The following is a 26,597-nucleotide window of genomic DNA, read 5'->3' on the forward strand; positions in this document are numbered from 1 at the left end:
CCCAACAGTGGTGGTGGTGGAGTTTTTTTGGGTTTTTTTGTTGATAGAGCGGGTGCTTACGGAATGGAGGTCAGCACAGATAAATCCAAAACTATGGTAAACAGCGTGAACATGGCCCATGCCACTATTTTCATGAACGGAGAACAACTGGAAGATGTCGGGAACTTCAAATATCTAGGAGCAACCCTGACAAAAGATGGAAGCAGCAAAGCAGAAATAAGAATTCGCATTGGCACAGCCACTGCAGCCATGACCAAACTGAACAGAGTGTGGAAAAGTAACATCCGATTCTCCACAAAATTCAAACTCTACAAAGCCCTGGTAGTCTCCATTGTACTGTATGGTTGCGAGGCATGGACACTGACGGCCGAAACTGAAAGGAAGATCCAGGCCTTTGAGAACAAATGCCTGAGGAGCTCCTTCAAATTCCCTGCATCGAGCACAGGACCAATGAACATGTACGGAGCAGAATTGAGAACCTTGCTGGACCTCAGGAACCTCTCCTTTCAACTGTGACGAGACGCAAGCTGATATGGTTTGGGCACAACACTCGACACACCAGCTTGTCCAAAACAATCATGCAAAGCACCATCGAGGGCGGGAGAAGAAGAGGAAGACAGCGGAAGAACTGGCATGAGAACATCAAACAATGGACCGGACTCAGCACACGTGAGCTGCTGTCAGCGGCTGCCGACAAGAGACAGATGGAGAAGGGAGGTTGCGTCTGCGGTCCTCAGGCTTCCCCCAACGACTACTTTGTAGTTATAGGCCTGAGGTTGAGGTTGAGGTTGAGGAGGGGGGGATGGGGGTGGGCAATGGGTGACTCAAACACTGTCAGAACTGAGTGTAGTGACGGCTCAAATGTATGTGTGTGTCTAAAAAATGTGTTTTTAAGGAATGTATTTCTTTTTAATCTCAGCATTATTTACTTGATATTTTTATTGTTTGGTGGATCATGCTTTTTTATTCATTCTGTGAACGCATTGGATTGAGCTATTGTCATGTTTTATGTTATGTTTATATCTGGCTCGATGATGTATGGTGCTTTGAGCAGCATTAGTACTGGATATTGCGCCACAGAAAAGTTATGAATTATTATTTATTGTTAAATGGGAAGTCTGGGACCATACAATCGAGGGTCATCCACTTCACTGCTGCTTCCTTGGGAGAGATGCTGATATTTTCTTACCAACACTGCAGGTGTCTGAATCTCAAAGCCTGGTTGATGCCAAAATACATTATGAGTGCCACAGCCTTGTCAAGTGGTCCCAAACCAACATGGATCACCACAGAAGCATCTTCATCACCTATATCATCATTCAAAATCTTTACAATACGGAAAAACAAAATGTCTAATATTCTGGGGCATACACACACACACAAAAACAACAACAACAAAAAAAACATTACCTATGAAACTCACATTCCATCACAGGTGGTCTGGAATGATGGGGAAAAACAACAATAACAAAACATCAACATCAACATCAAGCGCCAAACACCTAACACCTATTGTACAGCGGGGAACAGAAGGGTAAGCTGCCAGGATAATCTGTCAACAACTCTGATGCCATGCACATGTACATGTATACATACACCCCAGGGTTCAGATGTACATCTACAAGGCAACAGGGTAAAATTTAAAACTTTGGGACTCACCTCCTCAAACATGAAAGCCTTCACCAAACTATGACCCCAGCCCTGAACAACCTGATTCTAAAGGCGCTGGTCAGCGGGCTGTACAACTCAACTACTGGCAACTCCATTCAGCGGACAGGAACACTGTGGAAGCGACTGCATTTCTGGGATCTGATCAACTCATACAATGTCACGTTTCAGTGCATGTGGGTTAATTTCAGTTTCTGAAGGAGGCATCACTGGATCTGGATTTGGACAGATGCGTTGCTGAAGCCAAGGACTGACTATAACATGTACCCTACACCACATCTGCTAGGCAGATGCCTGACCAGTGGCATGACCCAACGCACTTTGTCAGGCTTGAGTGCATGAATATATATTTGTGTACCTATCAGATGGATTTCTTCCACATAACTTTGCCAGAGGGCAACTCCTCTGTCGCAATGGGTTCTTTTTCAGTGCGCTAAGTGTGTGCTGCAAACGGGACCTCGGTTTCTGGACTCATCTGATTGACTAGATGCTCAGTTTGATTTTCCAATCAAGGCTGCATGAAAGGGCGAGAACACGCCTTGAACCCAGACCCTCACAAGCACTCTAATGGCAAATAAGTGTCTTCACCCTTCTACAGCCTTCCTCCTTATATGTGTAGGAATGGTGGACTATCAATGCCGTGTTTCACTACTTGTAACAAAAACAACAAGATGAAGAATAATGTACAGCATTCAAGGTATTTAGAATAAAAATATATAAACAAATAAATAAACACAAAAAACAAGCATCTAAAGGAAAAGAAAAAAAAGCATACAAAACAAAATTCCCACAAGTCACAACTTCTTTCACTATGAAATCACTATCACAACTTTACCTCTTTTCTTTTTCCTTTTGTGTGTGTGTGTGTGTGTGTGTCTGTGAGTGTGTGTGTATGTATGTGTGTGTGTGTGTTCCCCTGTTACAGATAAACAAAATGAAATACTTTACACACCATCCATCTTCCATGGTTTCACCACACCACAAACACAGCATATATCAACAGTAAACATGCATGTTTAGGGTCATATATATACATACAGACATACACACATTCACACTTTATTTTCACACAAACAATCTGGAATTCATTTTCAGACACACACACACACACACAAAAAAAAAACACAAAAAAAACACACCACTTTTCTTGCACTCCTTCCAAATACCTTGCAGCTCTTGTACATAGAATGATACACATTTTGTATTCATGACTGTTCATGTTTCACACAAAAAAACAAACACACCTGCTGTTTCATATTTCTCTCTCTCTCCTCCTTTCCTTTCCACTCTTTCTTTCTCCCCCTCTGTTTCTCCCGACTTTTCACACACACACACACACACATTTATGATTATGAACAGCAGTTGTCATCACAGCTTTGAAAAAAAAAAAGTTTAAAAGTTTATATACCAGTCCAGAGCAGCTTTTTTTTCTTCTTCTTCTTTTCTTTTTTTTTTCTTTTTTTCTTTCTTTTTCTTTTTTCTTTTTTTTTTTTTTGCTGCTGCTGCTGCATGTCAAGGTGATGCTGAGGTCAAAGGTCCACCAAGGTCAAAGGTGGGAAGGTCAAAGGTCCTGCAGGCAGGTCAAAAGTCGGACCATAAAATGCACTTCTTGGACTTTTCACAGCTGACAATGGACGAACCGTTCGGGTTCCAGGAGCAAGCCAGAATGGCATGGCTGAAGAGGTGGGGGGGGGACAAAACAAAAACATTGTGGTGTTATGCTCATGGCTACTCATAGGCAGCAATCACAGTCAAACACTGCAACATCTACCACCATACACTGAACAAGATCAAGCATCCATACACAGTCAAACACTGCAACATCTACCACCATACACTGAACAAGATCAAGCATCCACACACATGTATGCACACATTCCGTTCAAACACACTGAGTGAATGATGTTTCTCTCCAGATTCTATATTTACCTGTCCATATATTCAAATTCTACCCGACCAGTTTAGTTAAAACATATGAAAGGTTTTTAGAGGGATGAAATTAAACAAAAGAAAAAGATTAAACTCACAAACGTATATATACAGAAAAAAAAAACAGAGGACCAGAATGTTAGTCTCCAATGCATATGGCTAAATTCCAACCACAAAAATTACACACATACATCCTGACAGTTACAAACACAAAACAAGAATTTGTTAAAAACATATCGATCAACCACTCAGTCAATTATGTGATTTAATATGGTCTTCATTCATCATCAGAAAAGATTATAAACAATTTCACTACTACTTGAGCTGTTCTTGCAGAGAGCACACGGCCACAGCACAGCAATATAACCAATTTCATTTCACTTCAAGGCATCAGGTTCTTGCATACATGTAAAGATGCATTGCCGTGTATTGACTGAAGTGAACTGAGCACAGAATTTCACTAAGCAACTATTCTGTAAACAGCAGTTCTTTTCTTAGATGCTGTGGATATGCTGTGCACAGGGCATCCGTTTACTGTCTGTACTGAAAAAAGGAGAACTGAACTCACTACCAAAGATCTAGAAAATGGGTGTGAGGGGTAGGGGGAGGGGTAATGGGGATCTGGGTAGGGGGGTAGCTGAGGCCTGCAGGGGTGTGGTTCTTTAAAGATATATCTGTCCTATAAGGTGTTCAGATATATATGCAACAGGAGGAGTTTGTATTATACTCCATGTTTGGTGTTACATATACTTACCATGTCAAACTGATGCGGTTTTTACGGCTGGTTGTTCGTGATTCCAAAGGTCTCGGGAGGGTGGAGACCAGTTTTGGACTTGTCCCCCCTCAGCCAAATGGATGAGGATATGAAAATAAGCATCTTTCAGATCGATAGAGGTAGCCCAATCGCCTTGTTAGATGGTCTCCCGAATCTGTGCCTGTGTGTCCATCTTGAATTTGATTTTGGGGAGGAATTTGTTGAGGGGGGACAAGTCCAAAACTGGTCTCCACCCTCCCGAGACCTTTGGAATCACGAACAACCAGCCGTAAAAACCGCATCAGTTTGACATGGTACAGTATATGACACCAAACTATGGTTTTCATAGATGGTACAGCCACTACACCATAGGTCCCTGTTTGTACCATCTCAGGCATGCAGTGTACAGATAATTCCATCAGTGAGAATGACACATTCAGTTTTGGACATCCTTGTGCTGTTAAAAATGGCCCCGTGGTTTGGTTGGTATGGCCAAACACCAAGTGAGAACACATATACACAAGAACTATGAAATTCTGGTTCAAAAAGCTTCATTTCCTCCCAAAATGTTTTAGGTGAAGGAATATTTTTTTTAAACTACAGACTCTGAAAAACCTCATATTATCTCCAGAAGACTGGAGGTAGAAGCAGTATGAAAGGAAGGAGAAAAAAAAAAGAAAGAAAAATGAAGTATCAACTAATGAGTAATCTTATTCTTCTTGTATATGGCCAAACATACTGCACTGGACCTTATCTTTAACATAAAGAAAGAGCACCTCTCCAGGGCCAACATGAGTGTGACATTCTTTTTTTTTCTTTCTTTCTTTTTTTTTTTTTATAAACAATTGTTTCCTGCCTCAATTTGTGAATGCACAGACCATGTTACAGTCACACCCACTGAAAAACTGTGGCAATACATCTTGCTGTTCAATGTCCGTGTCTTACAAATAACATGCGCCGGTTTTCTGACTGCTGATGCTCTTGGCCAGCACAGGCCCTGTCAAAAAAAAGCTTCTTTTTTCCAAATTTTTTTGTTCTTTTTATTGAGTCTATCAACTTTTGAATACTTTGTTTTACTTTGTAAATAATCAATAAACATTTCCTTTGTAAATAATCAATGAATATTTACTGTGTAATAATCAATGAACGTATAAACATATACAAGGATCATACACTTCCTTCTACGTAAACTGTAGAACCTCTGAACCCGTCCAAAGAAAACCCAGCCTCTGGAGGGAAATAAATCATTCTGTTCTCAGGACAATCTTCTGCACACTCCCAGGTAAAAACTAAGCAGCTGTAAAAGATGGACGGATGAAGGAAGGGGTAGGTGGGGTTGGAGGGGGAGGAAGGGGTAGAGTCAGGGGGCTGGGGGGAGGGGGTTGGGAGGGGTGGGGGCTGGGCGAGGGGGAGTGGCAGGGAGGGCACATACCTGTGTTCCTTCAGCGTCTTCTCCACCTTGTTCTTGCTGATGTTCCAGATGAAGAGAGTTCCATCGCTGGAGCCTGCCAGTGCATAGGTTCCGTCAGGGCTGCAGCACAGAAACAACAGTCTGTATGTTAGACTCGACTTTGGGCTGAGAGACTGTGTGGTGTGAGTGATGGGCCTTTCAAAGCATATGTAACTTCCAATTGGATAAATAAAGATGTATTATAGTCAGTCAGTCCAGAGACATTGCACAGTTTCTTCCTGTAGCGCTGTCTGTGTGGGTCAATGGATAAGAAGAAGATGTGTCTTCGGGTGGATGCATGGGTCAGTAAGGGTGTGAGTAAAAAGTGTGTGTGTGTGCATACGCGCACCTGTGTGTGTGTGTGTGTGTGTGTGTGTGTGAGAGAGAGAGCATGAGAGAGGGTGTGTGCATACATGCACCTGTGTGTGTGTGTGTGTGTGTGTGTGTGTGTGTGTGTGTGTGTGTGTGAGCATGAGAAGGGTGTGTGCATACGCACACCTGTGTGTGTGTGTGTGTGTGTGTGTGTGTGTGTGCATGCATGTCTGGGTGATGTCTCTGTAAGTCAGCACTCAGGTGTATGAATATCTAATGTGGATATGTTGTGCTTGTGTGGTTTGCTGAGCAAACACTGATAAAGAAACAACAACATGATCACGTGTGGCCTCATACTGGAGCATGTACCCACTGACAAAGTATACATTACTTGTACTTCACACACAGGAAAATGCATGCACAGAAGACTACCTGAACACTGCTCTTGACCAGTCACTGCCCACTTTGAAGCCATCAGCTCTGAAAACAAAACACACAAAGAACATAAAGTCTGGCACGCCAACACTAAAGCAGTAACTGCAAATTGCTAACTGTTTACACAAAGAAGAAGCTGCAACTTTCCTCACATCCTTATAGTCGTTCATCACTGAAAAAGGTCTGTAGATTAAAAATTTGGATATTTCTTTTATCGTATCATCACGGGCTTTTGTGTGCGTTTCCTGTTCAAACGCATCCTTACAGCAAATACGACTGTTACCCACATCAACGCCGCAGCAACACAAACATGTTTTATAAACAAACCACCAACATTTTTTGACACTGAGTATAATATAATACTGACTTTTCTGCATTGCATTCACTTTTTTTCTTCACAAACCAAATTTTGCGTGTGAACTTTGGGCTGTTCTTCAAGAGATGAGCAAGTCACCAAAATGGATCTTATTTCCCTGTCCGTATTTCTATTCATGCAAGAAAGCAGGCTTTACAACTTAATTTCACATTTTTGTTGTTGGAAATATACCTTTGAACAAACAAATATTTTGTGTGTGTGTGTGTGTGTGTATTCATTTCAGCACAGTCACACACAGATGTACACCAATCACATGCACCCATTTCATCAAATACTCACACATTCACTAAAGACAAGAATGTACCCACATTTCATCAAATACCCATACATTTACCAAACACATACACAAACGTGCACAACAGTTTTGATGCAGATGACTTACACCAACGTGGTTGAGACCTGGTTCATCCTGAGGTCGATAATCTTCATGGAATCGTCCCGTGTGCAACACAGGAGCTGGCTGCGGTCTGTCACAGCGAAAACACAGTCAGGTTAATTCTGCTACTTGACCGACTCTTTGCAACCTTCGGTCAGAGACCAAGCTGTAACTGCTTTACAAATAGCCATTTGCACAACAGGCCTCCAACCTGTGTGGAGCCGACTGACAAGCTCTGCATTTGGATGCTCATCGTTCATTTCCTGTGTCAGTCAGTCCGGATTTAGCCAGTCAGTCACACATGCATGCACACACAAACATACCACACATGTATATCAGAGTCGATTTTACTATAAATTTTGCCAGGAACAACTCTCTTGTCGCCAAGGGTTCTTAAATGTGCACCTTGGTTTATCATCTCAGTCTCATCCAAATGACTAGCTTCCAGACCACCACCCAAGGTCTAGCAGAGTGACAAAAAAAACTGTAGCAAGTGTGGAATTTGATCCTGTACAGATTCTCTGGCTTCCAAGGATGTGTTAACTCTAGGCCAACACTCTACTTCTGACCACACAAATATTTACTATTTTCATGTGACGCCAACTTTTATCTTTGTCTTCAACTCAGTATCAAACCTGTTTATGTTAACGTATTCATCACCATTGGTAATGGCTGATTTCATGTGATGGGTAGTCTTTTTCGCTTTCAAATCTGATTTTATATAAGCATTGTTGTTCACATTTTCAAATCTATTGTGATCATCATACCACCATATTTCTTACCCAGCTACTGTCCATCTATCTTTACTTCAATCTGCACCATTACTTCCTGATTTGTTGGTCAATATTCTGTGCTAACAATACTTCTAAAACATTACTCAGCACGGATGCCTCTAAACAAAAGGGTAAAAATATTCATGCAAGTAAAAGCCTACAAATTAAAAAAAAAAAAAAAAAAAAGTGAAAAAATTAAAGTGCATGAAACAAAGAAGAAAAATAAGCGAATCAAAGGGGTTAACACTGATTACAGTCCATCAACGCAGAAAAAACACACAAAAACACAGGCATACAAACACAAACACACACACACACACCGCCAAACATACACAATACACACACACATTAAACACCACACACACACAAACACCACAAACACAGACACACACACACATCCCCCAACATACAAAACACAAACACACAGACACATACACCCAAAATACACAAAACACACACACACACACACTAAATACCATACACACACATCCCCCAACATACATACCCCCCCCTCCACACACACACACCCCTCCACACACACACACCTCTCCACACACAGACACACAAACCCCCATACACACACCCCTGCACACACACACACACAAACCCCATCCACCCCAATCCCCCCATCCCCCAACACACACACACACACACACATCTCCAATACACAACCTGGAGCCAGACTGAGGGAAGTCAGACGTCCCTGCAGCATGATCTCGTTGGTGCTGGTGTCACTGCGCGTGTCCCAGAACCGAACCCGTTTGTCAAAGTGACCGCTGACGATGTGGTTACCATGCAAGGTCACAAGGTCATTGCAACTGGACCCAGCAAATATTGTCTTCACACCTGCAACACGTTGCAGCACAGCCTGGTCAAACCACACAAATCATCTTTTCCTTTCTATTACACACATTGCAGCACACCTTGGTAGACCCACACAAATCACCTTTTCATTTCTTTTGTCATGTTTTTTTATTCATGATTTTGGGGGTTGGAAGTGGTCACTCTTATCTTGAAGATATCACCTTGACATTTTTGGCTGGTAAAGGAAATTTTTACCACAAAAATTATGTTTAATCAAACATGCAATACCCTGACCCACTGCCGCAGACTCCAGCAAGGGTCTGACTCCTGTCCAATGCAAAGTACTAGTCACTACTCCACCCAAGCGAGACAAGGGTCTGACTCCTGTCCAATGCAAAGTACTAGTCACTACTCCACCCAAGGGAGACAAGGGTCTGACTCCTGTCCAATGCAAAGTACTAGTCACTACTCCACCCAAGGGAGACTTTAGAAAGCGGCTGCTATAGTGGTCCCCCATACTACATTGCCTCCCTTCTGTTTACATATTCAGCATTCTCTTTGACTTCATTGGGGACCGTGTCTGTAGGTACCAAAAGTACTGCAGGTGCAAATTAAAAGCAATCAGGATGAGATTATTGAAAGCTATTGTTAAAAACAACCTCTGCAGTTCTGTGAGCAGATCTGCAATCAAACATTTACTTGTTTGCTTCCCAAGCATACACTCCTTTGAAAAGCATATTTGAAAGAACAAGATGAACACACACTTACACACAGACACACATGGATACACACACACATACGCACATACACAAACACAAGCACACATACACAAACACATGTACACACACAAACACAAGCACACACACACACACACACACACACACAAAGCCCAGAAGGCAACATACAGGCCCGACTATGAAGGTCCCAGACTTTGAGGGTTCTGTCATGACTGCCGGAGACGACCTTACTGGTATCACTCAGGAACTTGGCCGCTAGCACCTTGCCGCTGTGTCCTGTTAGTGTGTGCTGCAACATCGTCATAATTACCACTGTCATCATCATCACTACACTATCATCACTGACACACTGTCATCATCATCATCACCACAGTCAATAACATCATCATCATCACTGCACTGTTATCATCATCATCACGACACTATCATCATCATCATCATCATCACCATCATCATCACCACCACACTAACATCATCATCATTACACTGTCATCGTCATAACCATCACCACATTATCATAATCATCATCATGACACTATCATTATCATCACCACACTGCTACAATCAACAAATGTTCATCATCATCACCATTCACTATCATCATCACTACACTATCATCATCATCACCAATCATTATCATCATCATCACCATACTATCATCACCACAACAGTACCATCACCATCACCACACTGTTCTCATCATCACCATCACCACCATTTGACTTATCATCATCATCATCATCATCACCACAGTATCTTCATCATCATCACCACAATACTATCTGCATCACCATCACCACACTGTCACCACCATTCCCCTGTACAGTTGAGCAGTGACCTATTGGTAATGCAAATCAAACACACACACTTCTGTGATGTGATTCGGTAATGTGCCCAATTTGGAAGCAAGTGTCCGCAGGTTCCATTCCCACAGACCAACCACATTTTTACTACCCTCTCCCCTAGACTGCACGGTGGTCTGAGAGCTAGTCATTTGGTGTTAAAACCCAAGTCCTGTGTGCAGTACGTACTTAAGAGCACATGAAAGAACCCATGGCAACAAAAGGCTTGTCCCTGGCAAAATTCTACAGAAAAATCCACTTTGATAAAGAAACAAAACATACTTGCTGACAGGAAAAGTAAAAAGAAAAAAGAAAAGTAAAAAGAGAAAAAAAGGCAGAAGGAGACACTGCACTGCAGTGATGCACTCTCCCAGGGAGAGCAGCCTGAATTTCATACAGAGAAATCTGTTGTGACAAAATATAATATGTACGTAAATTACAATGTGTAACTGTTATCACTTTTGTGGGTCACCAGTACCATATACACCCCCAAAACCACGCTGAGGGAAGCACTATTTAATTTTTTTTTTTTTTTATAGATTTAGCACTGTAACAGAAAATGTATATGATAAAGTATAACAATGCAAATAAATTATAAAATTAAATGAAACCACAATTTGTTGGAAGCAAAAAAAATTTTTTTTTAGACTTTTTAATTTATTTATTTATTTTATTTTTTCATGCATGAAGTTTTTTGTTGAATGGTTCTGGCCAAGGGTGCAGTCAAAATTCAAAGACTTTTTTTTCCAGATCCTGAAGGGCAGAACACATTTCCCCCCCAAGACATTTCCAGCCCGGGAAATGGATCTCTCATTTTCTCCAAAGGCTTTTCCAAACTTCCCTGACTGTGTCATCCCTGGTTCATCCCTCACACAGCCAGACGATACAGAACTCGTGTCTGCACCCACGCAAGGACACAGCCCTCAAAACTAAGAGGCCTCACTGCCCGGTACTCGACTCACCCGTAACCTCTGGTCACCGAGCGACCACACCCTGCTGGCGAAATCATTGGACGCTGCCAGCACCAGGGTCTCCTGCACAACACATTCATATCCCCCATGGTAAGTGCCATCATCAAATGACAACACACACACACACACACACGAGTGACACACCCACACAAGTGACACATACACACACACACACACGCATATGTAAAGAATACAAAATACTTTATCAACCTTCACTGAGAGACATTAATCTGTGGTGTGAAACACATAAACAATACACAAGAAAAGGGCTGAAGCTACTTTCGCTTTCTCCACATAGGCGGGTAGTAGTTTGCACAGGTCGGTTAAGTAGGTACAGCTAAAGCTGCATTTAAAAAACAAGATGAACATCAGAGTGGCTTGCCTCCAGTGGTACACCATACTGACAGATAAGTGAAAGGTAATGTCAAACACTGATCTCTTTCTTCTCTTGCACGCACAGAGAGTCTTTATCTACCCCTAGAATACAAAACACAATGGAATGTTTATCTACCCCTAGAATACAAAACACAATGGAATGTTTATCTGCCTCTAGAATACAAAACACAATGGAATGTTTATCTACCCCTAGAATACAAAACACAATGGAATGTTTATCTGCCTCTAGAATACAAAACACAATGGAATGTTTATCTACCCCTAGAATACAAAACACAATGGAATGTTTATCTGCCTCAAGAATACAAAACACAATGGAATGTTTATCTACCCCTAGAATACAAAACACAATGGAATGTTTATCTGCCTCTAGAATACAAAACACAATGGAATGTTTATCTGCCTCTAGAATACAAAACACAATGGAATGTTTATCTGCCTCTAGAATACAAAACACTATCATTAACAGGAAGCTGAAAAAATTCCACTCAGCACACAATGTGCGCACACACACTACAAACACACAAACAACATAAATCACACACACCTACACAAACACCCACCCACCCACACACATAAACAAACAACACAAATGCATCCATCCACACACGCACACACACACACACAAAAACAAATCACACACCACATACACACACACACACCCACACACACTTACCTCATCATCAAACTCTAATGACATGATGCCAGCATTGCTGCCTAGAAGAACACCTCGGTTGTTACACTGACCTGTCAACAAATTATCTGATTGGAAGACAAAATTGATGACAACTGATGAACTGTTTTCAAAACAAAGAAAGTATACAACTGAAAACATGGGCTGCATACATGGGCTGCAACTCCCAAAGCCACTTGAATATAATGTGCAAGTGGGCTTTTACGAGTATGACTGATTTTACTTTGCCTCATATTTGGGGGTAAAACTGCAGTTCAAGGAATTTGACAAAATATGAGGACTTCAGGGTCATGACCCTTCATTATGTCATATTTTGTAAAAACATGAAGCATGCATCATGTCACAGACTGTTACAACACAAAGTAGTATTCATATTTAATATTTTGTTACAACATAAGGTATTCATGTTTAGTTTCAATGTAAACTACAGTATAATCCAGACCATGAGCTGCAACTTTCCCCCTCAACTTTGACCTCTGCAGCTAAAACATCGACTGCAGCTTGTTTGTGGATTTTTCCGATTGCGTGTTTTGCAGCATTCTCATGTATGTTTAATGCCACATTCTCCAGTCTGTTCTTACTTCAATTTAGCTCTCCAAACAGGTTTTGACTGTTCATGAATTCTTCATGAAATGAGCTTGCTGTAATAAGTGTTAACTGTTCACAATTTGTTTTCCAAAATTTCACACACTGAAACATTCAGTTCAACATTGCTTTTACCCTCACACTTCCATCATGCTGAAAATGTGACAAAATGCTTACAATGCAGCAATGAAGTTGAAGGTGATCAACCTGGACATTGAAAAAGGGAACCAAGCCACTGTACACGAACTTGGGGTGAATGAATCTATGATTAGACATTGGAGAAAGTAGCAGGGAGCAAGGTAAAACATTCTACGATTGTCAGTGGGCTTCGTAAAGCTGGAATCTTGTGTGAAGCAGATGGGTTAGCAACAGTCAGCTCCACCCAGCATGACCCAGATTCATCTATATCAGCGAAATCTGCTCTGTACTGCAGCAACATAAATATTTCAGGAAGAAAACAGAAACCAAGAGTTAAAAACCTGATTAATATTTACTTTCAATGTTACTGCCATATCTGTAAATACACACACTTACAAAATAATGGAGAAACTGACACAAAAATTCAAGAAATAACAAGGTATATGTTTGCATTTTATATGTTACTGTTTTATTTGTAAATATACAGACATACAAACTGCAGGAATAGAATAATACAAAAAAAAAAAAAAAGAAATGAAACCACAGTGACTGAAATCACTAAAACTGCACACACACACACACACACACACACACACACACACACAACAAAGATCCAACCCTTCACACAGGCTCCCCACTCCCTCACCTGTCATGGACTCCCACAGTTTGATTTTTCGGTCAGCCCCTCCCGTGGCAAACAAGCGTCCAGAGGGACTCCACTGTATGGCGTTCACCTCCCCATCGTGAGCATCCTGAGGGGATCAGACCATCAGTATCAACATAAGGTGGGTGAGAGTCAGGTTTTTCCGCGTATTGAGGGTCTGCTTAAACTGTATTGGATGTGTGTGCCTTATGCATGTTCAAAATAACTTTAAAAAAAAAATTTGGTGTTGCGCTTTATATGCTGCATCACTTTATAGGCCCAAAATCATGGAAATGGTTGATAAAGCTTGTATTCTGTGTTCTGGTGATTCATTAGCTCAAACTGTTAATAATGTGTTGTGTTGTGTTGCGTTGCACTGCGTTCCAGTGTGTTGCACTGTGTTGCTTTATGTTGTGTTGTGTTGTGTTGTGTTGCTTTTTATCATAACAGATTTCTCTGTGTGAAAGTTGAGGCTGCTTTCCCCGGGAAGGTTGCAGACTGGCAATAAACTTGCAAAGCTGTCACACTGCCGTAAGATGACAAACATTTAATGCTCTATAAAACTGCTATTTTAGGATGACTCTAAATGCTGGTAAATGGTAACATTTGTATCAATAATCTCATGCTTCGTAAATGTGTATGTGCTGTAGACATAAATCTGTATCAACAGCCAATCTCAGATCGATAACCTCAGCCCTGATAATATCAGTGACATGGTTCACAGCAGTCCGCTGCGCTGTAACCAACAACACTAATTAAGCTGATAACCTTTATAGGATACCTCAAATGTGTGTCTGATGATAAACATTTAAGATAATGTAAAAAATCCCTTTTAATCAGAAAAATGAAGCTAACAATCTAATTAAAAGGAAAACTATAAAAGTTGACTCTATCCCTGTTAGCTGCTGTTTGCCATAAAATAATAAACATTAAATGCAGTCTTATAATTCAATCGACTTCAGAAATGAATTCTTGAAAAAAAAAAAAAAAAAAAAAAAAAAAAAAGAAAATGAGAGAAAAGATCAAATCACACTGTCATCATGAAATAAAACCTTCAAAACCAGCTCAAACTCCCATTGGCTGAAACAAACTTTCAAAAGGTAAAGTTTGTAACTTTTCAGAATAAAAAAAATAAAGGATATAACGTCCAATCATTTACTATCATTCAAAACTGCTGATCCCCTGTTTCAGTCCAGTTGGAGTGTTTCTACGATAAGACCTACAGATATTATTGCTCCTTTGTTTCATTTTCGTTGTAGGTGTTGGGTTTTTGACTCACTTGTGTAAACAAGGTGAGTCTATGTTTTAACCCGGTGTTCGGTTGTCTCTGTGTGTGTGTGTGTGTGTGTGTCTGTGTGTCCGTGGTAAACTTTAACATTGACATTTTCTCTGCAACTACTTTGTCAGTTGACACCAAATTAGGCATAAAAATAGGAAAAATTCAGTTCTTTCCAGTCATCTTGTTTAAAACAATATTGCACCTCTGGGATGGGCACAAAAAAATTTAAAAAATGAAGCCTAATTATATGCAAACTGCATTTACTGTTATATTTATATTTTTTGTATTCTCTAAACTTGGCACTTTGATCTGATATTCTGACCCAACAACAAGAGCAGTCATTATTATCATTTTTTGTTCAAACATGGAAGTTTTATTTATTTTGCAAACGTTTTGGTGCAGAGAGTAAAAAAGGGAAATTACTCTGTAATTAATGCTAGGGGACATAATTCGAATCTGGTTAGGACTTTTTTTTAATTTTTTTTTTTAACGCAACTCTTTATAATAACAAATACAGAACACATTTTAACGATTAGATTTTTTTTTTAAAGTGTATCACAAGTGAGTCTTGAAGGCCTTGCCTCTCTTGTTGTTGTTGTTGTTTTCTTGTGGTGGTAAATTGCTTTTATACTTTGATATTTATGGACCATTGATTCCACTTGTCTAGTTTGTCATTTCTCTGTATATCCCCCTTTAAACACACACACACACACACTCCCATCCCCACCAACAACACACATACACACATGACACGTCGAATATCATTCAAAGTGAAAAGACAAATTAATTAAATAAAGAACAAACTTTCAAGGCTATACCTATGGGAGCTGAGAAAATTCCTCAAAATATTTCATACACACACACACACACATACACAGAAAGATAATGCCACGTTGGCAACGGCATGGGAACTCACAAATTTGCACAGTGCTCGGCTGGGGACGCTGGCAATGGTACACACCGGTGTCACTGGTAATTCTACTCGGTCTCTGCACACACACACACACACACACACACACACACACACACACACACACGCACGCACGCACCAGGTGTCAGATTACTTCCAAAGTCATGTAAAGTTAGAACATTTTCAGAACAAAACATGAAAGAAATAATGTCCAACCAATTACTGTTGACTGAAAGTGCTGAATCCCTGTTACTTCGTCCAACAGGAGTGTTTCTATGATGCGACCTTCTGATATTGACATTTTATTGTTGTTAATTGCTGTTACACATATTTTTACAAATTGTTGATTCCATTGGTCTAGTTTATCCTTTTTCTGTATATCCCCCTTTAACCACCATGCCCAACCCCATATCACACACAAACAAACACACACACACACGACACATCTAATATCACTCAACGCAAAAAGGCGTTCAATCATGGAAAGAAACACACACCAACATTCACTGTCAGTGTCACACAGACAGAGAGGACCACTGTGGCAAGAAACAGACAAAGCAGAGAGGGAGGGAGGAGCTGGTGGGACATGGGGGTGGGGGGAGTGGAAAGACAGAAAAAGAAGCAGGATACAGGTGAAACAACAAACCACACCAGATGCATAAGTAGCGGACGGAAAAGGTTGACAAAGACAGACAGGAAGATGGATTCAAAGACACAGACTATAACGAGACAAAAAGCTGGAAACTGCAATTATTTTTTTTTCCTTTTTGAGTTACTTGTCAGGTTTTTTTGGGGTTTTTTTTTTTTTTACTTTTTCAAACAAACAAAAAAAGACACCAAGAACACATGACAGCGTGTCTTGGCAGGGTAGATAAACAAGACGGTCATACATTAAAATGTTACATGTCTGTATGAGTAGGTATGTATGCGTGGCTGAAACCTGATTGAATGACACAGTAAACAAATGAGGAGCCCCCAATGGCAGCTGTCAGTCGGCCCTACCCAGGTGGGCAGCCTGTTGTGCAAATGACTCCGTATTTGTAAAGCGCTTCGAGCTTGGTCTCCAATCGAAGATAGGCACTATCTTAGTATATATAAATATCCCTATCATCGTCATCATCATCGTCTTGAGATGAGTAGAAAGACACTTCTCCCTGACCCTGTGAAGAGTCACTGAGGCACCACACAGAAGGACTGTTCACCAGATTCCTCCAGGTCTTCGATGATGCCACGTGCCTCGGGCAAGACAAATCTGGCTGAGCCCACCCCTCTCCAGACTGGATTTTCTTGTCGAGTTTACTTCCCCCAAACCACAAGTTACCAGTACTGGGTTACATGGTTACCAGTAGCAGAGAGAGCCTCTGACCTGACCGAAAAATCAGAATGACATTGGTCAGTCAATTACAAGTCGACATGAGAAGAGTGCAAGGCCAGTGTTCAAACCCCTCACCTTTCAGTCAGCGCTACAGGTTCTGTCGCTGCATCGGCCAGCTCCTTGCGCAGTTTCTCCTGTCGCTTCCTGCACACACAGTTCGCGCTGCTCTCACTACAACACGGACAGGTAGTACAACATGATATACAACCATGGATGTATAGTACAACATGAAAAGCAACATAATAACAACAATGACATGAAGTACAATGCTGACATGCAGAACAACATTAAGTACAACACTGTCATTAAGAACAACATGAAGTACAACATTCATATGAAGTACAATATCAAATGTTACAGACACACGAAGTACAACACAGAGTACAACAGGACGATGTAACACTGACAAAAAGTATAACAGAGGCATGAAGTACAACATGACATACAAGTGACATGAAGTATAACATGGACATGACATATAACACACACATGACACATGGATATGACATACAATGCAGGTATGCTGTACGACATAGACATGACATACAACATACAACAAGGGCATGACATTCAATGCAGACATGCCATACAACACAGACATGATGTACAACATGAACATGGCATAAAACAAGGGCATGACATTCAATGCAGACATGCCATACAACATAGACATGACATGATATACAACATTACATACAACACCGACATGATGTACAATAATGTCATACAACAAGGGCAAGACATGCAATGCAGGCATGCCATACAACACAGACATGACATGACATACAACAGGGGCATGACATGACAAAACAACATGGAAATAAGTGCCATACATCACAGACATCAAGTAAAACATTCAACCTTCTGTTGGGAGTGTGTGTTCATAAGATAATGCCTATAAGCATGTTACTTTACGACTTTACAATCATTCTTATTACCGTTGCTTCCAAGCTGCTTAAAAGAGCAATGGCTAAGTGTTAGTGGATCAAATCAAATTGAACAGAATTATTCTTTAACATGTGCACTACATATTACAATATCTCCCTCTTTGAGCACATAAAGGAAATTATTTCTTATAAATCATGTTCAATGTAAGATACTTGCCTACCAGTGGGTCATGGCATAGGATGTGTAATCAAAATTACGTTTGATTACACACCAACACCCCCACTAGGAACACGTAACATTTTTCCATCCTTTCTTCCCTATCCTTTCCCTAAAAAAAGGAAAAAAGAAGATGATGAAGAAGATGAAGAAGAAGGAAAAAAAAAAAGAAATATGCGGGAAAAAAGAGGAGGTTGGAAGCCCCAAGCAGAAGGAAAAAAAAAAAACAACAGCAAAAAAACTGTTAAGTGAAAGGCCTCCACAGTCTCCCCTTCCACCCCACCCTTTCCAACCCCTCTTGCACCACCAACCCTCACAGCACTGACCTCATGAAGACGGCGTTCTCCTCGTTCATGATGTCAGCGTCTCTGGCCTTCTGGGCCATCCAGCGCTCTATCAGCTCTCGGTTGTCGTCCTGGGCCTTCTGGTACTTGTCCTCCAGCGCCGTGAAGGCCAGCTGCAGGGCCTGGTGCTCATCCTTCAGCATCTGGTGCAAACAGTGAAAAAAACATGTCTGAAAGCAAGTTTCTTCTTCTTCTTCTGCTTCATTCTTCGGTCATGGGCTGCAACTCCCATGTTCACTCGTATATGTACACGAGTGGGCTTTTACGTGTATGAACGTTTTTACCCCCACCAAATTACATTTTCATATTCTAAATGCAGCTGAACCACTGACATGATTATTGGTGTTTCTTCCTCTTCTTTGTTTGTGGGCTGCGACTCCCATGATCACTCGTATGTACATGAGTGGGCTTTTACGTGTATGACCGTTTTTACGCCCGCTAAATTACATTTTCATATTCTAAATGCAGCTGACCCATTCACATGATTATTGGCATTTAAGATACAGCTACCAAATTACATTTCCATATTCTAAATGCAACCAAACCATTGACATGATTATTGGCGTTTCTTCTTCCATTTTATTTGTGGGCTGCGACATCCATGTTCACTCATATGCAAACAAGCGGGCTTTTACATGTATTACTGTTTTTTACCCCCGCCATGAAGACAGCCATACTCTGTGTTTGGGGGTGTGCTTGCTGGGTGAGTTCTTGTTTCCATCACCCACCGAACACTGTCGTGGGTTACAGGATCTTTAATGTGCGTATCTGATCTTGCTTGTGTAAACACACGAAGGAGGTTCAGGCACAAGCAGGTCTGCACATATGTTGACCTGGGAGATCAGAAAAATGTCCACCCTTTTCCCCACCAGGCGCTGTTACTAAAATTCAAACATAGGACCCTCAGACTGACAGTCCAACAATTTAACCACTCGGCTATTGCGCTCGTCAATTACTTTCTAATTCATCAAATATTTCGAAGGTCTGAATAAGGATTCTTCTTCCTTTCAATGCACATACATTCAGCGGTTTCAGTCTGTCTTGACAGGTCCTATTTTGACACTCTTTAATAACCATTTTGCTGGTCTTCTCTGTACTCTTTCAATGGATGATTATTAGCGTTTAAGATACCGGTACCAAATTACATTTCCATGTTCTAAATGCGGCCGAGCCATTGACACTGTTATTGGCGTTTAAGATACCAGTACTGAATTACATTTCAATATTCTAAATGCAGCCAAACCATTGATATGATTATTGGCGTTTAAGATGCGGGTACCAAATTGCATTTCCATATTCTAAATGCAGCTGAACCACTGACATGATTATTGGCGTTCAAGATACAGGTACCAAATTACATTTCCATGCAACTGACATGATTACTGGCATTTAAGATACAGCTACCAAATTACGTTTTCATTTTCTAAATGCACCCGAATCATTAACATGATTGATTATTGGCATTTAAGATATGACTACCAGATTACATTTTCATATTTCTTCTCTTCTTCTTCTTCGTTCGTAGGCTGCAACTCCCACGTTCACTCGTATGCACACGAGTGGGCTTTTACGTGTATGACCGTTTTTACCCCGCCATGTAGGCAGCCATACTCCGTTTTCGGGGGTGTGCATGCTGAGTATGTTCTTGTTTCCATAATCCACCGAACGCTGACATGGATTACGGGATCTTTAACGTGCATATTTGATCTTCTGCTTGCATATACACAAGAAGGGGGTTCAGGCACTAGCAGGTCTGCACATATGTTGACCTGGGAGATCGTAAAAATCTCCACCCTTCACCCACCAGGCGCCGTCACCGTGATTCGAACCCGGGACCCTCAGATTGACAGTCCAACGCTTTAACCACATGGCTATTGCGCCCGTCACTTTCATATTTCAAATGTGGTGGAGCCATTGACATGATTGTTGGCGTTTAAGATATGGGTACCAAATTACACTTCCATATATTATAAAAACCGTCAAACCATTGACATTTTTATTGGCATTTAAGATATGAGTACCAAATTACATTTCCATATTCTGAATGCGGCCAACCCATTGACATGATTATTGGTGTTTAAGATACGGGTAGCAAATCACATTTCCATATTCTAAATGCGGCCAACCCATTGACATGATTATTGGCATTTAAGATATGAGTACCAAATTACATTTCCATATTCTAAATGCAGCCGACCCATTGACATGATTATTGGTGTTTAAGATACGGGTAGCAAATTACATTTCCATATTCTAAATGCGGCCGACCTATTGACATGATTATTGGTGTTTAAGATACGGGCAGCAAATCACATTTCCATATTCTAAATGCGGCCAACCCATTGACATGATTATTGGTGTTTAAGATACGGGTAGCAAATCACATTTCCATATTCTAAATGCAGCTGACCCATTGACCCTCCTAACCTGGTTGGTGGCCTCCAGTTCAATAATGGTGTTCTGCAAGCTCTTCTGCGCCCCTCTCATCGCCATTAAGTTGTTCTCCGCATCCAGGATTCTGTCACACACACACACACATGAAATAAAACAGAGAAATCTTTTTTTTCTTTTTTTCAAAAGCTCCGCTATGGATGTAATTTTTTTTGGTTTCAACAGTATCTTATTTGAAAATGTTATAGAACAAATGAATGAAGGAAAACAAGTAAGTCTTATATCAAATAAGTTCTCTCGTAATGTACAAATATACAAATACTGAAGATGTGACAGATTTCTCTAGGCAGGGAGAAATTCATACATTGTAGCGTGAATTACAAACATAGGAAATGTAAAAACAATACAGCTAAAGAAATACCGGAAACAAAAAGGAAGCATATGGCAGAGAGGAGAAAATGGATCGTCTGTTTAAAAAAAGAAAAGACAAAAAAAGGGCTTTTCGTACATGTAGCAGTGCTTAAGGGACAGCATTTACTGTCTTCTGCTGAACATGGGCTTTGAACGATTAGGCGACGACATAAGTAACAATATAAATGATTCTTCACTCCAAATAATTTGTTTGTCTGTCAGAAGTGTGACACAGTAAGTGCCCACAATGGGTCCAAGAACCAATCATCATTTGAAATCTGGTGATGGCTGACGCAGCAGTCAATGTGTTAATATAGCAATCTTTGAAGTACCTTTCACTGCGTTTCATCATTGGATATTTGATGGAATCCCAACCGTGTGCTTTGTGATTTTGATAACCTGATATGGAATTTGATTTCATGTGTTCTCTTGAAAAAATATAGCTGTCTAAAGAGTGGTTAAGAATTAAACAAGTCAAATATCAGAACAACACATTATTACACAATATTAGCATTATATAACAAAACAAAAATTACCAGATACCAGATGCAAAAGATAAGAGCAGAAGTCTGATGCGTTAGTTTTTTTTTCCACATCAAGTTCATTTGACCACAAAACTAAAGGCTTTTTTGTTTGTTTGTTCCCTTCTGTACATCAGCTCAGCAATTATCAACTTAAGTGAGAAGAGACAGTGCAAAAAGAAGATGGACAAATGATCGAAGAGAAGAAAAAAAAACAAAAAAAAAACAGAAGAAAGCAAAGCTAACATTTATGTTATTTCATCAGATCCATCTTTATATATATATATATATATATATATATATATATATTAAAGTAACACGGCTATAAACATGAACATGATACACATGCCCTGTTAAAATCATTCACATCTGCCTTTCTTCAATTTTTTTTGTTCTTTGTTTTGTTTTGTTCATGTACAATACCTCATCTTAACATACCAGGAATGTGAGAAGAGCGAACATATAACACAAGCCAACACTGCAAAAAAAAACAAAAAGCAAGCAAACAAAAAAACAAACAAACAAAAACCTAAAAAGCCCCAAGGCCACAGCCAGTTTGTTTCCATCATCACTTTCCCTTCATTTCCTGGTTACTGCATCTATGGTTTGTTGATCAAAAAGGATGCCACACATCTGGGTGGAGAGGAGGGCTGGAGGGGTGTGGGGGGTGGGGAGGGAAGAAAGACTAAAAAGCGTTTGTTACTTGTGACTATCCCTCCTCCTAAACCGTAATATCCCCCCCCCCCCCTTTCCACTTTCTTCTAATTATACTTTATCTCCCATCTGCTTCACCATTTAATTAGACTGCACCCCTCAATCATATGCTTTTAAAAACAAGAAACACAGTAGATGCTCAAAATAAAGACACAAAAAACTAAACAATTTCCAAAACATTCAAACAACCCCCCACCCTCCCCCCAAAATGCAGACATCAATGTATCAAATACAGTGAACAAAGAAAAAACTGTGACACCATTTCCTAAGAAATGGCAACACTATGATCAGTCACTGAACTTAACTTTCAACAAATGACATTAGATTAAATTCTTAATTAAAACAAGAAAAAAATCATTACATATTTAGGAGCTGACAAAAAAACAAATGGGTGTTTTCCCCACACTGAAATCTGGCCAGTTGTCTGCTTTACTATTTCACATCTTTGTGTCAACAATATCATCTCACATTACAGTTACAATAACATTCCTCTGACTCTCTATTCCCGACAACCTATGTAAGAAGGAAGGTTTTGAACACAGCCTGGTAACAACCTATGCAAGAAGGAAGGTTTTGAACACAGCCTGGTAACAACCTATGCAAGAAGGAAGGTTTTGAACACAACCTGGTAACAACCTATGTAAGAAGGAAGGTTTTGAACACAGCCTGGTAACAACCTATGTATGAAAGAAGGTTTTGAACACAACCTGGTAACAACCTATGTATGAAGGAAGGTTTTGAACACAGCCTGGTATTTGTATTTGTATTTCTTTTTATCACAACAGATTTCTCTGTGTGAAATTCGGGCTGCTCTCCCCAGGGAGAGCGCGTCGCTACACTACAGCGCCACCCTTTTTTTTTGTTGTATTTTTCCTGCTTGCAGTTTTATTTGTTTTTCCTATCGAAGTGGATTTTTCTACAGAATTTTGCCAGGAACAACCCTTTTGTTGCCATGGGTTCTTTTACGTGCGCTAAGTGCATGCTGCACACGGGACCTCGGTTTATCGTCTCATCCGAATGACTAGCGTCCAGACCACCACTCAAGGTCTCGTGGAGGGGGAAGAAAATATCGGCGGCTGAGCCGTGATTCAAACCAGCGCGCTCAGATTCTCTCTCGCTTCCTAGGCGGACGCATTACCTCTAGGCATTGGTATTGGAGGATACCTGACAAACAAGTAGCAAAGTGCTACTTAAGAAACAGCAATTAAAACTAAGACTGAAACTGAAAGGAAAGAACATGTAACTGTAAGTCTGTAAATGTGTTGTGTGTTATGCAACATTGTCAAACAACTGATAAATCATCTATCACATAAATAAGTCACAAATGTGACTAAACCAAAGCTAATCATACTAGATCTAAACAGAAAACACAAGAACATATTTGTTCTGTAAATCTAAATGGTATTTACTTACTTTATCATAACAAAAAAACCCCACCCCAAAACCCCCCAAAAGTCATCAGATATGGGTAACAACTACTCTGCCCTGTGAATGTTCGTTATAAAATTTGTATCCCTTGCGTAGTAGGATGGCTGTTTTTGTTTTTACTTCTGCAATTTTTTCCTCTTTTAATCTTCAGGGTAAAGTGACGACAAATGCACACAAAAAAACATGCATGCATCCACACACACTCACACACACAAGACGACAAGAGCAATAACTATGCAAGCTTTTGAACAGCAATAAGAGCTTGCATTAGTATACACAGTATGTTGTGGGGAGGGATAAAACCAGTCAGCACAGCCAGTTCTTAGCTGTCTCCCAGAAGAACTGACTGACACAGGGTGACTGACTGATCAGTGATGTGAGGAGCAAGGAAATCCCTGTTGGGCTGTGAGTACATGACTTGTAATGGTTTTATGTTATGTTGATAACTTAGTTATGTTGGGAAACTATGTTTTGTGTTGGTGGACAGCCAGTTTAAGTTGATCTTGTGGCTTGTGGAAAGAAAAGGGGTTAATGTGTGAAAGCTACCCACTGAGAGAAGTACTGGCCTAAATCTTTTGAGTCCCCACCCCCCACCCCCCTTCTATTTGGTTGCAGATATCTTGTTCTGTATTTTTGATGTATTACTTACTTGTTTTGTATATAGTAGGTGGTGTTGGTTCAGTGTGAACTGAACAGATCTATAGGATAACCCTGTGCTGAGGGTTTTTCATGTGTGTGTGTGTGCACATTGGGGCAACAGCAAGTGTTGTGGAACACATGTTTGATTTGTTGGTAGTTGTGGTAACATGTGTAAGAGTTGTGCTGTGTGTCAGTGGTTTACTTTGTTCAGACAAAGTGGGAAGGAACATTGTATGTGATTAATGAGTTGGTAAACTATGAGAGCACTGAGGGTCAGTGCTATGTTGTGGCACATTGTTGTTTACCAGAGATATGTTGGAAGTAATGATTTCCTTACATGTACTTGTGTCGGTGGTATACCTTGTGAAGACAAAGAGGTTTGTTTGGTCATGGTAATACACAGTTTAGCTGAATGATTGGTAACACGAGTTGGAACACAAGGTTGTATTGGTCAGTGATATGTTTTGTACACAGTATGGTAATTGGTATGTAACTGCTGGTGGCAGGTAAGCTTGATGAAGCTTGTATTTCCTCACATAGATCTATGTGTGAGAGGAGTGCATACTGGTGGACACGTGATGAAAGGTGCTGAGAGGGTATAGGCCTTTCATGTCAGTGATGTCAGGATATTTTGAGATTTTACCTGACCTGGATTTTGGTTGTGTGTTTGTGTTCCAGGTGTGCTGCTTGTAGGTGCTGCTTTAGGTGTAGGGTGAACTTTTTACTGTGTGCTACTTATAGGTGCTGCTTTAGGTGTAGGGTGAACTTTTTACTGTGTGCTGCTTATAGGTGCTGCTTTAGGTGTAGGGTGAACTTTTTACTGTGTGCTGCTTATAGGTGCTGCTTTAGGTGTAGGGTGAACTTTTTACTGTGTGCTGCTTATAGGTGCTGCTTTAGGTGTAGGGTGAACTTTTTACTGTGTGCTGTATTGTAAAGTAAACACTCTATAAAAACCACTCCATGTGGCCCTGCTATTGATGTGAGGAGAGAGTGAGTGAGTGCATGATTAGTTGATCCTATATCCCCCTGTCTGCTCCTCTCTCTCTTCTGTTAGAATCGAACAACACACTCTCAAAAAAAACCACCTTTTTACAAACACAAAGTGAGTGGACTATTGATACAATCACAACACACCCACTGTCCCAGTTCCAAATGAGACAGCAAATGTTTCGCGGCTGAAGTCTGAACAAACTCATGGAAAGACAAACCAAAAACAAAAAAAACAAAAAACCCCAAAAAAGTCTCACTTGGCTTCTTTGATAGAGAGCTCTTTCTCCCTCTCCTGCAGACTGTTCTTCAGGTCAATGATCTGCTGCGCATTCTGCAACATCAACATGTTTCATACATCATTAACATGGAAAAGTGAGAATGTAATACTGTCATCTTGATTCATTCACTGACTGATTTTAATCTGAATGGTTCTTGAAGAAAACAAACAAAAGAAACTCCTCTGAATTCTCTGCTAATCTTAGTCTACCTCAGGCTTCCAAAATGAAGTTTAAAATTCTATTTACAAAACACTTGATTTCTTTGTCTTTTGTTTGATTTCCTGACAAGGATACACATCAATGGACACACAGAAAGATATAGTGAGAGAG

At 40.4% G+C, this 26,597-nt stretch overlaps 1 protein-coding gene across 1 annotated transcript in view; it reads right to left on the reverse strand.

Annotated features, from left to right (window-relative positions):
• Positions 1 to 258: 258 nt before the first annotated feature.
• Positions 259 to 26,597, reverse strand: part of LOC143289090 (autophagy-related protein 16-1-like) — a 35,114-nt gene continuing 8,775 nt past the window's right edge. The window contains exons 4-17 of the mRNA XM_076597938.1: positions 26,247 to 26,320; positions 21,323 to 21,413; positions 18,878 to 19,038; positions 17,523 to 17,591; positions 16,079 to 16,151; positions 13,887 to 13,992; positions 12,500 to 12,570; positions 11,419 to 11,490; positions 9,783 to 9,903; positions 8,746 to 8,919; positions 7,307 to 7,391; positions 6,546 to 6,593; positions 5,784 to 5,882; positions 259 to 3,343 (exon numbers count right to left, since the gene is read on the reverse strand). Of these exons, the coding sequence (XP_076454053.1) occupies positions 3,250 to 3,343; positions 5,784 to 5,882; positions 6,546 to 6,593; positions 7,307 to 7,391; positions 8,746 to 8,919; positions 9,783 to 9,903; positions 11,419 to 11,490; positions 12,500 to 12,570; positions 13,887 to 13,992; positions 16,079 to 16,151; positions 17,523 to 17,591; positions 18,878 to 19,038; positions 21,323 to 21,413; positions 26,247 to 26,320 (1,338 nt within the window). The 3' untranslated portion in view covers positions 259 to 3,249. The remainder of the gene's footprint in view (positions 3,344 to 5,783; positions 5,883 to 6,545; positions 6,594 to 7,306; positions 7,392 to 8,745; positions 8,920 to 9,782; positions 9,904 to 11,418; positions 11,491 to 12,499; positions 12,571 to 13,886; positions 13,993 to 16,078; positions 16,152 to 17,522; positions 17,592 to 18,877; positions 19,039 to 21,322; positions 21,414 to 26,246; positions 26,321 to 26,597) is intronic.

The sequence above is a fragment of the Babylonia areolata genome, chromosome 13 (genome assembly GCF_041734735.1).
Source record: "Babylonia areolata isolate BAREFJ2019XMU chromosome 13, ASM4173473v1, whole genome shotgun sequence".
NCBI lineage: Eukaryota > Metazoa > Mollusca > Gastropoda > Neogastropoda > Buccinidae > Babylonia > Babylonia areolata.